This window comes from Nicotiana attenuata, unplaced genomic scaffold (assembly GCF_001879085.1).
Source record: "Nicotiana attenuata strain UT unplaced genomic scaffold, NIATTr2, whole genome shotgun sequence".
In the NCBI taxonomy this organism is placed as follows: domain Eukaryota; kingdom Viridiplantae; phylum Streptophyta; class Magnoliopsida; order Solanales; family Solanaceae; genus Nicotiana; species Nicotiana attenuata.
The window spans coordinates 135,065-151,031 of NW_017670749.1; the positions used below are offsets into that span (position 1 = coordinate 135,065).

Genomic DNA, 15,967 nt, shown 5'->3' on the forward strand with positions numbered 1-15,967 from the left:
CAATTTCACTTTTCGAGCAAACATTTTTAATTGAAAAATGCAAAAATTATCAAAACCTCTACACTCGTCACTATTCGTTTTTTTTGCTCTCTTTCTCTCTCTCTGGGTGGAAGTTTTGGTTTTTCCTCTTCCCCTTTTTTTTTTTCTAATTCGCAGCCCATCCGTTCTGTTCTTCAGCTTTGCCTCCAAACGTCGTCGCTTGCCTTTAATTCCGCCGGTGACCGGTAAGTACTATTAGGGTTAGGTGTGTAGACTAAGTTGCTGATTCTTGCATAACGATAATGTCTTTGAGCTTATATTAATGGGTTTGGATTGTTTCCTGACTTTTTTGTGAACTGGGTTTTTGTTTCTTAGTAAAATAAGTATTTGAACTCTGAATTTTTTTAGAATATGGACTACACCTTATGCTATGCAATGACATATCTTGTTTCTTAGCTTCCATTGATTTTTCTGTACTGGGTTTCTGTTAGCAATTGGCATTTGAAATTGAAAGAGTGTGATACAATAGTTGAAAGTTCTTTGTATATGGCTACACCGTATGTCATGCTCCGTTAATTCTTGTTTCGTCTTTGAACATTGATTTTCCTTGCATCTGATGGAAGAATAATTGCAACAACTTTATTTCCCAACAACCGGAAGTAAATTATTGTAGCATAGAGCAATAACCAGTTTTGCTTCTTTGGATTGTGAAGTATTAGAAGAAAATAGATTACCAAATAAACATCAACATATAATAAAATTTCTTACTTACTTGACCTTTGTTTTCTATAACTTATCATCTGTTCAATTACAAGTGTGTTGCCCTCCTATATTTCTTAATTGATGCTCTGAAAATACATATCTTGCTTTCTTACATCCCAATCCAGCACTTTTTATTTGCCATTAGCTCTTTTTGGGGCTTATATGTGGTCATACTTCATATAACAGTCATTTGTTAAGGGGACATCAGTGAAATGATCTCTATTTCTTGTCAATTGGCGCTTCAAACATGTTTGAATACTGATTACTTCTATATGCTTACAAGTTATTCCTCCAAACAATAGCCTCATGTTAGTTAATATGTTCAGGTTCTTTTGCTTTCCGGTGAATATATGTGCGGGTTATTTAGCCGTTGTCATTGTTTCAGATTTATCATCAAGAAGGATAGGTGCAAAAAGGCGAGGCAGCCAGTATAACATAGTGGCATCCAGGAGTGCAGGTGACTAGTAAAGTGTATTAGCTAGCTGTCACTGGAGAGTGTTAGCTTGCCACAGGAAGTACTATGGTTGCTGCTTTTCAGCTCCATTAAACTGTACTATATTCTTCTTAGTTGGCTCAGAGCACGGGCCAACGGCAGCTAGTATATATAACTCAGTGTGTTTTTATTTTCGATTGAATATCAACCTGTTGCCTCTCCCAAGACCTAAAAAGCCACAGTCAAACTGCACAGAAACAATAAAGAAGGTGATGGCGATGATCGTCAGGAGAAGCAGAAACTCTGTATGTCTCTTGCACGAAGTCCTCTCTTCCAGCCACTTACTTCCCTGCTCATACATCCAGAGGCAGACCTACGTAGATGTGTACATGAAATGGAAGAAAGACTCTTTTTTTGACTCCATTGATACCATTCACAGATCAGTTCAACTCAAGCCTTTAATTGCTCTCAAGAACTGCATAGTCTCCTCTTCACCTGATGATTATTGTGTCCCCATTTCTGCAATTTCAAAGAAAGGCTTAGAGTTAGGAATACCCATTAAGGTTGCCATGTTCTTGAGGTTGTACCCATCTGTTTTTGAGGAATTTACTGGCCCTAAATACAATTTGCCTTGGTTTAGACTGACCCAGAGGGCTGTTGAGCTTGATAGAGAGGAGAGAGAGGTGTATGTAAAATTTAAAGATGATATCATTTTGAGGCTGAAGAAGTTGATACTGATGAGTGGCAGGGAAAAGATGCTTCCTTTAAAGGTAATTCAGGGTCTGCAATGGTATTTGGGTTTACCCGACGAATTCTTAAGGAACCCAGAAGACAATCTTGATAAGTGTTTCAGACTTGTGGAAATGGAAGATGGATTGAAAGGGCTAGCTGTTAATGTCGATGGAAGTGAGAGATTTCTATCGATGATGCAGAGGAATGCAATGAGGAGAGGAGTGTATAGTGGTGTGGAGGGTGAGGTGCTAGAATTTCAATTATTTCCGTCAAAGGGATTGAGACTTAAAAGGAAGATTGCAGACTGGTTTGATGAGTTTCAGAGGCTTCCATATGTTTCACCCTATGAGGATTATTCTGGTTTGGATCCAAATAGCGATACAGCGGAAAAACGAGTGGTGGGTGTGCTTCACGAGTTGCTTAGTTTGTTTGTTGAGCATGCTGCAGAAAGGAAGAAGCTTTTGTGTCTTAGAAAACACTTCGGGTTGCCACAAAAAGTTCACAAGGCGTTTGAGAGGCATCCTTATATCTTCTATTTGTCACTGAATAATAAGACTTGCACTGCAATACTAAAAGAAGCTTACTGTGATAGAGGGGCTATAGAGCAACATCCTTTAGCAAAAGTGAGGAAAAAATACATCAGTTTGATGAAGGAGTCAGCGGATATACTGAAACGTAAAAGGTTAAACAATAGACCACATGATCAGGGTAACATGAATATTAAGGATTTGGATTATACAGATGATGAAGAAGTGAAACTGCAACAGAGTAGCTCTGCTCTTTGAGGTTTGCAGCTAAAACAACTTCTTCTTCTTTTCTTGTTTTGAGAATGGTAACATAGCTAAAACAAGTCTTGGATCTAAAGAACCGTTTTAAGTAGGAGCCGGGAAATTTTTTCATAATCTGGAACAGCTTCCGAGGTGGGATAAAGGCTTTTTGGGTGGTAAGGTGGACATAGCGCGTGGATTCTGCACTTCTCTCATTTGTTAATGGTGATTCCAGTATGATGGCACTGACCACAGCACACGCAAACGACACATAGCATGATGTATTATCAATGGAGCTTCAACTCTTAAACAAGAGTACACGATTTGCTCGCGAGATACATTGTTAGATGGTTGATGTGCTCTAGATCTCTATATCTGAAAGGCACAATGCTACATGTATGAAGTGATGTTGGATAGTTATTGAGCTCACTGTATCTCATTGTTTTCTCAGACATCTAAATATAATTTTTTTTTGTTTCCGTTGTTTTATGCTTTCTTTTGTTGTTTCTTCTTAGGTGACAAAGATCCAATGCTTTGTTTGGCTATTGATTGAACCGTGGCCTGTGAGAGTGAGACCTCAACATGTTGACAATCACTTGTGGATTTATCAGTTACATATGATACGTCTACCTAGGAAGGCCAATTCCAACAGTAGGAACAATTAAAGCATTTTCTTGATCATTTTGCTTCACTAGAACAATTAATTACCATGCTAGCTAGAAGAAATTCAGATAGTCGAGTGTCTTGACTTTGTGGAAAGATGGAGGTCTCGAGTGAAAAAAATAATACTCCCTCCGGTCCATAATAAGTGATTTTTTGGCTTTGTGGTCCAAAATAAGTGTTTTTTTTAGATTTCAAGACTGAATTAATTATTTTTTTTCTACGTTGCCCTTGGAGTAAATAATGTTGAAGTATGTGTTAGGAGTATTTATGTAAAGAGCTAGTAAAGGTTAATATGGTCAATTTCATTGCTAATTAATATTAAAAGTTGAGTTTCTTAATACGTGTGAAAACAACTAAAAATCACTTATTTTGGGCCGGAGGGAGTAATAAAGATCTGGACCCCAGAATTCTTCTCAATTGTGTCAAGATGCAGAATGTTTTTCAATTTAAAGAAGAAAAAAAAAAGAACAATGTAAATGCTTGTTGTAACAAATGAGAAACCAGACCTACTAGAAAGGGACTAATCCAAGCACTAAGCTTGAAAAGACTGTATAGCAAGTTACTTATCTTTTAATTACTTTGCTCTAACAAAACGTGTCATAAACTGTTACTTCCAATTTGATTTGTATTGTCTGTTTTTTCAAATGCATAGCTCTTCAGTTAAGTGTACACAATTCCCTGATTCTAGAGCTAAGATCGTTTGGTACCTTGATAATCCTTTTTTTTGGGAAAGGTACTTAAAGATAATATTTTGAGATGATAATGAAATCCATCCCTCCTTTTTCCGCTGACACTCTTCTTGATTCTTGTATGCAGTTTAGACTAGGAGTGGCAAACAGGCGGGGCGATCGGATATGGTTCAGGTCGAAAAGGGGTAATGGAAAACGGATCAATTATCCGACCCGACTCATATTTAATACGGATAAAAAATGGGTTAGCCGGCAGATAATATAGAAGATAGGGATTGTTACATACCTATACACTATTGGAAACTTTATTACTCTCCCTACTCAAGTTTCAATTTAATTACCTCCTATATACAAATTTACCAATTACATGCACTTTAGAAATTAAATGAGTATCCCTTTATATTAGGAATCAATTATTTCTCATCCTCATTCTCTCTCACTCTTGCTCTCTCTCTCTCCTGCGCTCTTTCTCTACGTCTCTCTCTATCTCTCAATCCCTAATTCCAATGTAGAGCAAAAGCAAAGAAAGCAGCAATTCCACCATTGACAGCCATTAAAAAGCTTTGAAGCTTTGAATTCGAATTTGGGTTTTCAAAAACCATTATTCGTTTGGATTGGGTGTTGTTGCAAACAATTGGGAATATGGTTTGGAGTTTATATCTCAATTTTGAGGGTGTTTTGGTGAAGATTATACTTGATTTTGGCTGAATTTCATATTGAAACTCAAAGAAGAAGAAGAAGACATGACATACAAGGGATTTCAACTATTTACCAAAAATGCTGGAGAGAAGAAAGAGAAGAGGAGAAAAAAAGAAAAAGGTGTAACTAAATCCCTTGATTGAAGGCACTAATAATGGATTGAGAGCCTTTTAAGGTGGAAAGTATATATTTCGTAAACAAAACTTGTTTAGGCCGGGTAATTAACTAAACATGGACATTTAGGGTAATAAAGTTTCCTATAGTGTATATGTATGTAAAAATCCCATATAGATAACCATATTATCCATGCCTTTTTGCATATGACCACTTTTGGGAGAATTCTTAGTCTCCCTAACTTGAAAAACCCCCAATTTGAGACTTTACAAATGTAAAAGTTAGACTCATTGGTTATCCAACCCATTTTTTAGTGGATAATATGAATGGTTAACTGTATTCTTTTAACTATTTTGCCACTACTAGTTTAGACGGTATACATTTAGCTGAAGTGCATCCACTTCAAGATTAAAATTTCCTGGCAAAAAAATTCATACATCTCCAAATAAGAAGAATGAAGAAATTCATCATTCTCGTAGCAAGAAATAGCAGACTTAACTTGAGATAGCAGTATACTAAAAAAAAAAAGGGAAAGACCGGACCACAAGGGTCTATCGTACACAGCCTTACCCTGCATTTCTGCAAGAGGCTGTTTTCACGGCTCGAACCCATGACCTCCTGGTCACATGGCAGCAACTTTATCAGTATACTACAACATGTAAAAAAAAAAAAAAAAAAAGGCAGAAGGACTGTTGTTTCCATAGTCGATATACACCAGAAGCAGCAGCAGCAGCAGCAGGATCTTCAATATGTTGCCTCTCCTAATTAAAGGGAAGCAACGCACAATTAAACTTCCACTTTATAGAAGGGTCTTTATAATGTATTTGAAGAGGATTCTTAATGCTTAAAAGTATAACCGAGATATAGCATCTATGTCTATCTTGTCCCTAAAGAACCAGGAAATGAAAACAAAAAGACATATCTTAACCTATTTGCAAACAAAAATTGATATGCCAAACCTCCATTTACATATGCTGCAGAAAAAGAACTCTATATGATTAGAGGCCTAGTACAAAATGGTACATATCAAGGACTGCTTTTCTCTAATGTCATATCAAAATTACAATGGCAACCCCAGCCAATATACAGAGTTTTAACTATTTTGTCCTGTAGGCAAAGAACAGTGAATTTCATTCCTGATACAAGTTTGATTCAACTTTGTGTAACCTCTTGAAGCATCTCTACCACCTTCTTCATTCTTGGTCGTTTTGCTGGAGTGGTGTCGGTGCACATTAATGCGACCTTTAGAGCTGCAAGCATTTCTTTCCTCCAAGCAAAAGAATTGGTGCTAAGCCTTGCGTCGAGTATCTGCTCTGGTGTTTCTCCTCTTGCAGATGCACCGTGAACCCACCTGACCAAATCAACTCCGTCACCAAAAGCTTCATCAACAGGTAACCGAGAGGTAAGGATCTCGAGCAAAACAACCCCATAGCTATAGACATTTCCGGGAGCTGTTACTTGCATGGTATATGCATACTCTGTTGAAGAAAAGGAATTAGTCAGGCACCATAAGTTAATAAAAGATTATTAGCTGTCTCTTTCGAGCCATAGAATACCTGGAGGAATGTATCCAAATGAGCCAGCAACAGCACTGATACTTGCAGTCCCTCTAGACGGATCAAGAAGTCGGGATATTTCAACTTCACCAACCAAAGGCCTGAAATTAGAATCAAGAAACACATTCCCTGAAGAAATATCAAGATGGATTATGGCCACGTGATGAAGGAACGCTAACCCTTCTGCAACTCCAATGGCGATGGAAAGTCTCGTCGGCCAGTCAGGTTCATATTCAGGTTTCTGGCTAGACTCGTGAAGAAACTGAGCCAACGTCCCATTGGCATAGTATTGATGCAAGAGTAGAACGACGTCTTCATAGATTGCAAACCCGATAGGCCTAGTCAGATTATCATGAGAGAGTTTACTTAGCTTTTCAAGCTCTCTGATCATTTTGTTCTGGTGATGAATTATAGTTTTGTCCATTGACTTTAAACTCTTAACCGACAAAATCATCCCAGAAGGCATGTCTGCTCTATACACATTGCTGAAAGTGCCTGTGCTAATCTTATTTGAATCTTTCCTGACTGCTTTTACAACTGCATCAAAATCTATTGCTTGCTTGAGATTCTCAACGAAAACATTCCCCGCAACGATCACCGGTTTGCTACAAATTTCATCAGTGGTATTTCCAGCTTCCTTGGCGGTTTCCTCTTGTTTCTCCCTCATCATGAATAGTAAAACAACCACCGTCACAGATACAAAAACTGCCAAACCAGAACAAACAACAGCCAAAATGAGCCGGTAGGAAACTCGGTGATGGTAGCCATTGTGCTCATAACCATATATATTTCCACATTCACTACTCAAAGGCTCCCCACAGAGCCCTTTGTTTCCAAGAAAGCTTGAATTTAGACTCTTCTCAAATGGTGCAAAAGTAGGTATAGGGCCTGTGAATTGATTGTTTGAAAAGTTAACCTCTATCAAACTCAGCATGCCCTTCAACTCCAATGGAATATTCCCTGACAGCTGATTATTAGACACATCTAAAGAAACCAACTTGTCAAGTTTTCCAAGATCCTTGGGCAACTGGCCGCGGAGATGATTATGACTCAAATTCAATGAGATTTGTAAGTTCTTCATATGACCAATCTCAGTAGGGATGCTTCCAGTAAGATAATTACTCCCCATTTGCAACTCAAGCAATTTTACGCAGTTCCCAATCTCACGAGGTATTTCCCCTTTCAATGAATTCTGTCCCAGCAGCAAGAACTGTAACTTGGATGTGTTGCATATATCTCCCGGTATGGTTCCATTGAATTTGTTGTTACTTAAGTCAAGCTTGTTGAGATTCTTGCACCTAAGAACTGATGTTGGAATCTCTCCAAACAAGTTATTTCCAGAAACAATCAACTCCTGCAGATTGTTGAGCTGGCCAAACTCAGGAGGAATAGTACCAGAAAATCCATTTGAAGCTAAATTAAGAAGAGTGAGATTAGCACAGTGCGCGAATTCTGAGACAATCTCTCCAGAAAGAGTGTTATTATCTGCTTCAAAATAAGTAAGACTAGTGATATTTCCAATTGCTTTAGGGATGCCACCGATGAGCTTGTTATTCCCAATTCTAATGTTTGAAAGGCCTTTGCAATTCCCAATTGAGTCAGGAATAATGCCAGTCAATTTATTATTAGTCAGGATCAGAAATTCAATCTTCTCCATAGCGAAAATACTCTCGGGAATTGTCCCTTGAAGCTGATTTGAATGAAGATTCAACAACAAGAGCTCTGAATGTAAGCCTAAATTAACTGGAATATCACCACTAAACTCATTCTCATAAGCAGCAAATACTCTAAGTTTGGTCAAATTCCCAACCCACATTGGAATAGAACCATTCAATTTGTTAGTAAATATTTGGAAATATTGCAAATTCTCTAACCCTTGAAGCTCATCAGGTATTGAACCAGTGAGCAAGTTGTTTGAAAGGTTCAATGCTTTAAGGTTGTTGAGCCTACCAAATTCTCCAGGAATAGAGTTTCCAAACATATTAAAAGACAAATCAAGAAACTGAAGTTGAGACAAATTCCCAAATGCTGATGGAATTAAGCCATGGAAATTGTTGTTAGAAAGGTCCAGCCACTTCAATGCTTTAAGCTCAGATATTAGAGTCACATTACCTTGTAAACGAAAACCAGAAAGATTCAACCTTTCCACCATAGAATTGTTTGAGCTGCAACTAATGCCATGCCAAGAGCAGAAATTAGAGGTATTCAGATCCCACACAGATATTTCTAGCTCTTTACCAATTGCCTCTACAATTGCCTTTTCATCAAGAACCTGGGAATTACCAAGTTGACAACTTAACAATAAACCAACAAACAAAGCAGTGAACAACCTCAAAGTTTCCATTTTTAGGTTGTTTTTCAAGAAAACACTCTTCTTCCCCAAAAAAGAAATGGAACAATCAAGAATCCATTAGGAAGAAAATGCTAGAACCCAATCATAAAAGGGAAATCTTTTTGAGACTCAATTAGGGGAGACAAGAAAGAGTTAAAAAGAAAAAGAAAGATTCAAACTTGAAACACTCAGGAAGTAAGCCATTTCAGGAATCTTGAAATGGAACAGAACAATAAAGGTGTAAGCTTTAATATTCAGAAAGAAAATGTAGCAACAAAGAAATGAATGAACCCCATGTGGAGAAAAATGTGGAAAAGAAAAAACAAACAGAACATACTAATCTTAGTACCAGAAGAAGAAGAAATAAGTTGCTGATTAGATTAAGGTAGCAGAGAAGGGGAAAAGAAAAGATAGAGTTTTAAGGACAAAAAATAGAAAGATGATGAAAAAGGGAAAAGGGGTACAAAACAACATTGATTTAGGCAACTGGTTACATGGGCTAGGTGTTGTGTTTTTTCCTAATGTCCTAATCTCTTCCTATAGAAAGAAAGTGTGTTGGGAGTTCCTGAAAAGAGAGAAATTGTGTGTGTCTGTGTGTGTGTGTGTGAGAGAGAGAGAATCTATTGCAAGTGATATGACTATTTGAGTACTCAACTCAAACTGACAGTGTCACGAGAAATGAGCAGTGTGAGTGAATGAAACTGTATCAATAATCTCAGACTGCAACTCCTACTCCCTATTACTTCCAATAAAATCACATCTTTTTTTTCCTTTAAGATACATATATATACTTGCAATCAAATGAATCGTGTCTTTTAAAAATAATTACTATCATAAGATTAATTTTATCTCCTTCTATAAGTTAATAATTCATTTGTTCACTTTATATTGCACTCTTTCTTGTTTATGCCGTCCCCAAAAAGAAAAAAAGAATTAGTACATCTTTTAATATTTGAGAATGTTTTTTTTTTTTGACACTTAATGGCATGCTCTTATAGTTCGGGGCAGATGTAGTGTTTATGAACTCATAATTTTCAATGCGGAGTAAAAATTAATTAAAATTGCAAAAATATTATATGAATCCATAACTTTAAAAATATAATAGGTTTAATGCTGTAAAACTTAAAAGTTGAAACCATAAAATTTAAATCATGGATCCGTCTCTGCTTATAGCCATAAGAATATCAAGGCATATATACTTGCTAGCACTAGATATTTATATCAAACCAATTTAACTTTAAAGTGAGAACATATCACTTAACTAATGGTTAAGTGAGTGCATATAATGGGTTTGTATAAATATTGAGTGCAAGTAAGTTTTTACCAATTTAAAAGATACTTTTTATAGGTGCCACAATTCTTTAACATTATTGCTCAATCAAATACCATAGTATAGAATGAAAAACATAGACAATATAAAGCTTTCTTGGAGCTAATGTGTTTAGATTTGAGTGGAAAAAGCACAAGATTTGTCCAGGAAAGTTGCTACATATGGTATGGAAATAATTGTAAAAATCCAAGAAGATGAAGAACAAAGGGAGTATCCTAAAGTAGAATATCATACATATGCCTAGGATTCCGTCCCATGTGAGATATGTCGTTTTGGTCTTCTGCCCTGTCATTCTCTGATATGACATAACCAGCAAGAGAAAGGGAAAGTGGGTGGGCAAAATTAAAATTTAAATAGTGATCTTTTATACTCCACTAATATACTTCCTTCGTTTCCAAAAAAAAAAAAAAAAAAAAAATTTGTAATAGGAAGGTCAAATTACCTAACTTTTGATGTATTAAATATAAACTTTTACAATTATATTAAATAAATTTTTTTATAAAAAAATACATAAAAGTACTATAAGTCGTAATTGTTAACAATTCAAATATTTAAAAAGTATTTGCAGAAACACGATAAAAGAAAATCTTTTGACTCCCCAAATAATAATACGTTCATTCTTTTTGAAATGGAAGGAGTATTATAACATATAACATTTTATTTTATCAAAATATTAATTATATTCATCATATAACTTTACTTGTAATTATCTTATAATTAACTTAATTATATAAATAATTTTACATCGTCGATATATAAGCTTAAACTCAAAGAATATATTATTAGTAGGAGAAAAAAAAAGTGAAGAATACTTAATGTCACGATCCAGAATCTCATCATCGGGACCGTGATGGCGCCTAGCATTTCACTTGCTAGGCAAGCCAACATTAGCTAAATTACTTAACCATTTTTAATAATTCAAATCCAAATGTTAATAATGATAGCCGCAAAGGTCTAAAATAGAGTGATATAATACTAACGTAATATAAACATATCCCAGAATTTGGAATCACGAATACATGAGCATCTAGAGTGCTACAGATAATGTCTAAACAAAATAATGATAGAATAGAAAGGACTTCAGTGATGCGGACGCCATGCAGCAATACCTCAAGTTTCCACAAGTAGCTGAATTCGAGCAGTCTCACTACGCGCCGCTGAGATCAACTCTGGTATCTACACAAGACGAGCAGAAGTGTAGTATGAGTACAACCGACCCCATGGACCCTGTAAGTACCGAGCCTAACCTCGACAAAGCAGTGACGAGGTTATGGCAAGTCACTCACAAATAACCTGTACGAGATAATAACAACAGAAAAATAGGGATAGAAATAAAGTAATAACTCATATAATGGACCCGAAGGTCAACTACCAGAGAGTTCAGAATAACAAAGTCTCAAGTCGCATATTACAATACTAAGGATAACTCAATCCATCGCAAATAATTACAACATATCCAATCTGTTGCGGCGCGCAACCCTATCCCACCATATCAGCATCTGATCATATTGTAATCCATCCTTATTCCTTCTTTCATTTCAATACCATTCAATTTCATTGCGGCGTGTAACCCGCTCCCCAAACGATTTTCAAATTATCAACATAACAGTTCAACAACAATGTTTACAAAATCAAGAAGGTGAACGTACAAGACAGTAGAAAACCATAGAATAATCCGAGAAACAACATTTTAAAGTGCATCAATTAATATAAGAACAACAAAAATAGGTAAAACGTGTGACAATTTAAATATTCAGTTAAAGAAAGTAGAAATAGGTACCAAATAAGCAGAAATCATATGAGAAATGAACAAAATAAGTTAAAGTAGCAGTTAAATGACAAGTAACAAATATAGCATGGAAGTCAAGTAAAAACATGTAACAATTAAAGCATATAACAAGAGATATCATGGAATAAATAAAAACATGAAAATAAATATCCGAATTCCGCATGCTAAGTCTCATGACGGCGTATATACACTCGTTATCTTGCAAATACGATGTTTACCACATAATTCACGTAATAATAAATTCAACAAATCCTAATTCCCTCAAGTCAAGGTTAGACACAACACTTATGTCACTTCGCGAATCAAGAAATCAATCAACCACAACTTTGCCTTTTGAACAAGCCTCCAAACTAATCAAATCTAGCAAATTATCTATCAAACGATTCAAAATAAGTTTAAGAAACTACCCATTAATGAAAAAGGTTCAATTTTGATCATTTTGAAAAAGTCAACAAAACTCAACCCCGGGCTCGCTTGGTCAAAACTTGAGGTTCGGACCAAAATTCGATCACATATTCACCTCGAACCTAGTTATGTGATATGTTTCGAAATCCGACCTCAATTTGAGGTCTAAATCTCAAATTTACAAAATCCCTATTTTCAACCTAAATCCCTAATTTCTACCACGGAAATCCTAGATTTGATGTTGAAATCTCATGAAAAGTAAGGGGAATTGAAAGAAAGTGGATTACAGTTGCTTACCAATGATTTTGGAAAGAAAAATGTCTTGAAAAATCACCTCTAAAGTGTTTAGGGTTGAGAAATGGTGTAAAATGAGCTAAGTACTGATTTTTTCCTCTTTTACCCAGTTGTAGATGTCGCAATTGCGATGTCTTGTTCGTAATTACGACCATCACAAATGCGAAGCACATGTTGCAAATGTGACTGTGCATCAGAAGTCCAGATGTCAGAAATGCGACAAAAATGATCGAAAATGCGAAAATCCTACCTTCGCAAATGCGGACATATTCTTCGCAATTGCGAAAATGTTTTATTTTTTCCTGACGTTGCAAATGCGACCAAATGCTTGTAAAAGAGATCCTGGACAGTTTATCAATGCGAACTATTTCCTCGCAAATGCGAGGTTACCCAATCCCAGGTCCTGCTCGCAAATGCGAACTTTTGTCTGCAAAAGCGAGGCTCGCAATTGCGAGCCAGACCTTGGAAATGCGAGATCTGCAACTGAACACCAGAACTGGTAAGGCACCAATAGATTTCAAACCAAGCAAAATCATCTGAAACGCGTTCGAAACTCACCCGAGCCCCTCGGGTACCAACCCAAACATGCACACAAGTATAATAATTTCATACAAACTCGCTCGTGCATTCAAATCACCAAAATAACATTTAAACTACAAGTCGAACATCAAAATGAATGAAATTTCAAAGGGAAGCTCAAGAACAACTAGAATCACAACTAAGCGTCTGATTCATATCAAACCAACTGCGAATCGCACCAAATTTTGCAGACAAGTTTCAAATAGTAAAGTAGACCTATACCGAATTCCAATATCAAAATCTGTACCCTAGCCATGAAGTCAAATTACGGTCAAACCTAAAAAAAATCCAAACGTTCACATTACTAGCTTTCGGCAAAATGAGTCAAATCAACCTAGGGACATCCGATTTTAATTTCGGGCATACGTCCAAGTCCAAAGTCACAATACGGACCTAACGGAACCGTGAAAATACCATTCGGGATCGTTTACGCAAAATATTGATCGTGATCAACACAAGTTATTTTTAAAGTCAAAAATCATGTTATCTTCAAATTTTTACGTAAAACCTTTTCAAAAAGCGACACGGATCACATACGCAAACCAAGAAACATCATACAAAGCTAATGGAGGTCTCGAAACACGAAAATAAGGGCTAGTACTCAAAATAACCTATTGGGTCATCACACTTAATTAGTTAGGGGAATATATCAAAGTAAGCATAACTTACGCCTGTTATTAATAAAATAGGAGCTTTGTTATTGTCTTAACATGATCAAATTTCATCACATCAAATTTCATCACCATAATTGTAATCATTTTGCATATTGTGCATTTTTAAGGTTTGATATCCCTAGCTTAGAAATATTGGTTTGTTTATAAAATCAGCTTTTGTTGGGACATGATTACACCTACATATTATCAAACTTGACACTGAATTCTTCCTGGGTATTAAAAAATAATTTCTGGGAATTTAATTTTTAATTGTATTCTTGATTAGATTATGTTGAGAAGAAGATTTTTTTAGTACTTGCATGTTGTTCCAAGAAAACAAACTATCATCAAGAAGAGTTGTAATGAAGTGATAAGTATTTTTTTTATCTTTAACCAAAAATATTAAGTTTGAATTCTAAGCATGAAATTGCCTACGAACTCAGATCGAATCCTAATAGGTATACTGATATGGGATGAAAACCAAAAAATATGAATAAAACGAACTAGCCAAGCACTATAAACCACTGCTTTTATTAGTATTGAAAGAGATAACGACAACTGCTTTCACATCACATTCTTTCATTTTATTAGTCATTTTCAAGAGTGTATAAAAATGTCCCAGGTATTATAAATATATTATATTATAGATGTTCATTTAGTACTTCATCGTAAATAAGAAGCTTATTTATATGGGACTCCGCCGTAAATATTTATCTATTTAGTACTCTATTGAAAATAAGTCTCCTGAAGGTACTCGATTATGGATAAAAATTACCCCTGGTAAAAGATTATTCATACCTGGTACAATAAGTTTATCCTTCCGATACTCTGTTATGGATAAACATTACCCCCAGTAGAAGATTATCCATATCTGGTACAATAAGCTGATCCTTTCGGTACTCCATTATAGATAAATATTACCACCGGCAGAAGATTATCTATATCTAGTACAATAAGCTTATCATTTCGGTACTCCGTTATAGATAAATATTACCTCCGGTAGAAGATTATCCATACCTGGTACAGTAGCAGCTTACACAACATCTTGCAGTAGCAGCTTATACAGCAGATTCATTTCTTCTATAAATAGAGATTTAAATTTATTATGTACATCAGTTTGAAGTTAAATAATATATCAGTTTCTCTATATACTTGTCTTTACTTTACAGTCTTTATATTATAACACGTTATCAGCACGAGACTCTGCCATCTCGAGCAAATACTTTGAAAGCATCAGAGGTACAAACTTTCTTTTTCTAAATAATGTCAAATCTTTCTAATGAATTTATAGCCCTGGATATATCGGGCAAAAGCTACATGTCTTGGGTGCTTGATACTGAAATTCATCTTGATGCGATGGGTCTGGCAGACACCATCAAGGACAAAAATTAGGCATCAAACCAAGATCGTGCCAAAGCAATGATATTCCTACGCCATCACCTTGACGAGGGCCTGAAAATGGAATATCTTGCTGTTAAAGATGCAGTCATACTATGGAAAAATTTGAAAGATAGATATGACCACCTGAAGATGGTCGTTCTTCCACAGGCACGATATTATTGGACTCATTTAAGGCTACAAGATTTTAAATCTAGCAGTGAGTATAATTCTGCTATGTTCAAAATTATTTCTCAATTGCAATTATGTGGTGATAATATTACCGATCATGATATGTTGGAGAAAACTTTCACCACTTTTCATGCCTCGAATAACCTCCTGCAACAGCAATATCGAGAGATGAGATTTAAAAAGTATTATGAACTTATCTCACATCTTCTTGTAGTCGAGCAACATAATGGGCTATTAATGAAAAACCATGAAATCCGACCTACTGGTTCTTGTCTATTCCCGGAAGTGAATGAGACGAACTTTCACCAAGCTAAGCGTGGAAAAGGTCGTGGCCCCAGTCGTAGTCATGTCCGTGGTCGGGGAAGAAACTCTAATCATGGTAATAATAATTCACCAAAGAACCCCCCTCACCACTAGCAGTAGAAAAGGAAGGAACAAAGTCATGAAGCGGTGCAAGCAACAAATGCAAAAAATGCATGCTATAGATGTGGAGGTAAAAGGCACTGCTCACGTACCTATCGTACACCAAAGCACCTGGTTGAGCTTTATCAACCCCCCCTAAAGAAGACAGAAAAATGCTGAAGCAAATTTTATTTCTAAAGAATAATTTAGTACTCTATGT

The 15,967-nt window shown here is 35.9% G+C and overlaps 2 protein-coding genes across 2 annotated transcripts; one reads left to right on the forward strand and one right to left on the reverse strand.

Moving 5' to 3' along the window:
* Positions 1–59: 59 nt before the first annotated feature.
* On the forward strand, positions 60–3,165 carry LOC109242970 (protein ROOT PRIMORDIUM DEFECTIVE 1). Its single transcript, XM_019409863.1, has 2 exons — positions 60–224; positions 1,127–3,165. Exon 2 carries the CDS (start codon positions 1,447–1,449, stop codon positions 2,689–2,691), a length of 1,245 nt encoding a protein of 414 aa, XP_019265408.1. The 5' UTR covers positions 60–224; positions 1,127–1,446; the 3' UTR covers positions 2,692–3,165.
* Positions 3,166–5,743: 2,578 nt separating this feature from the next.
* Positions 5,744–9,542, reverse strand: LOC109242973 (leucine-rich repeat receptor-like tyrosine-protein kinase PXC3). Its single transcript, XM_019409868.1, has 2 exons — positions 6,395–9,542; positions 5,744–6,316 (listed from the first exon to the last, which is right to left on the reverse strand). Exons 1-2 carry the CDS (start codon positions 8,736–8,738, stop codon positions 5,991–5,993), a joined length of 2,670 nt encoding a protein of 889 aa, XP_019265413.1. The 5' UTR covers positions 8,739–9,542; the 3' UTR covers positions 5,744–5,990.
* Between the last annotated feature and the right edge of the window lie 6,425 nt (positions 9,543–15,967).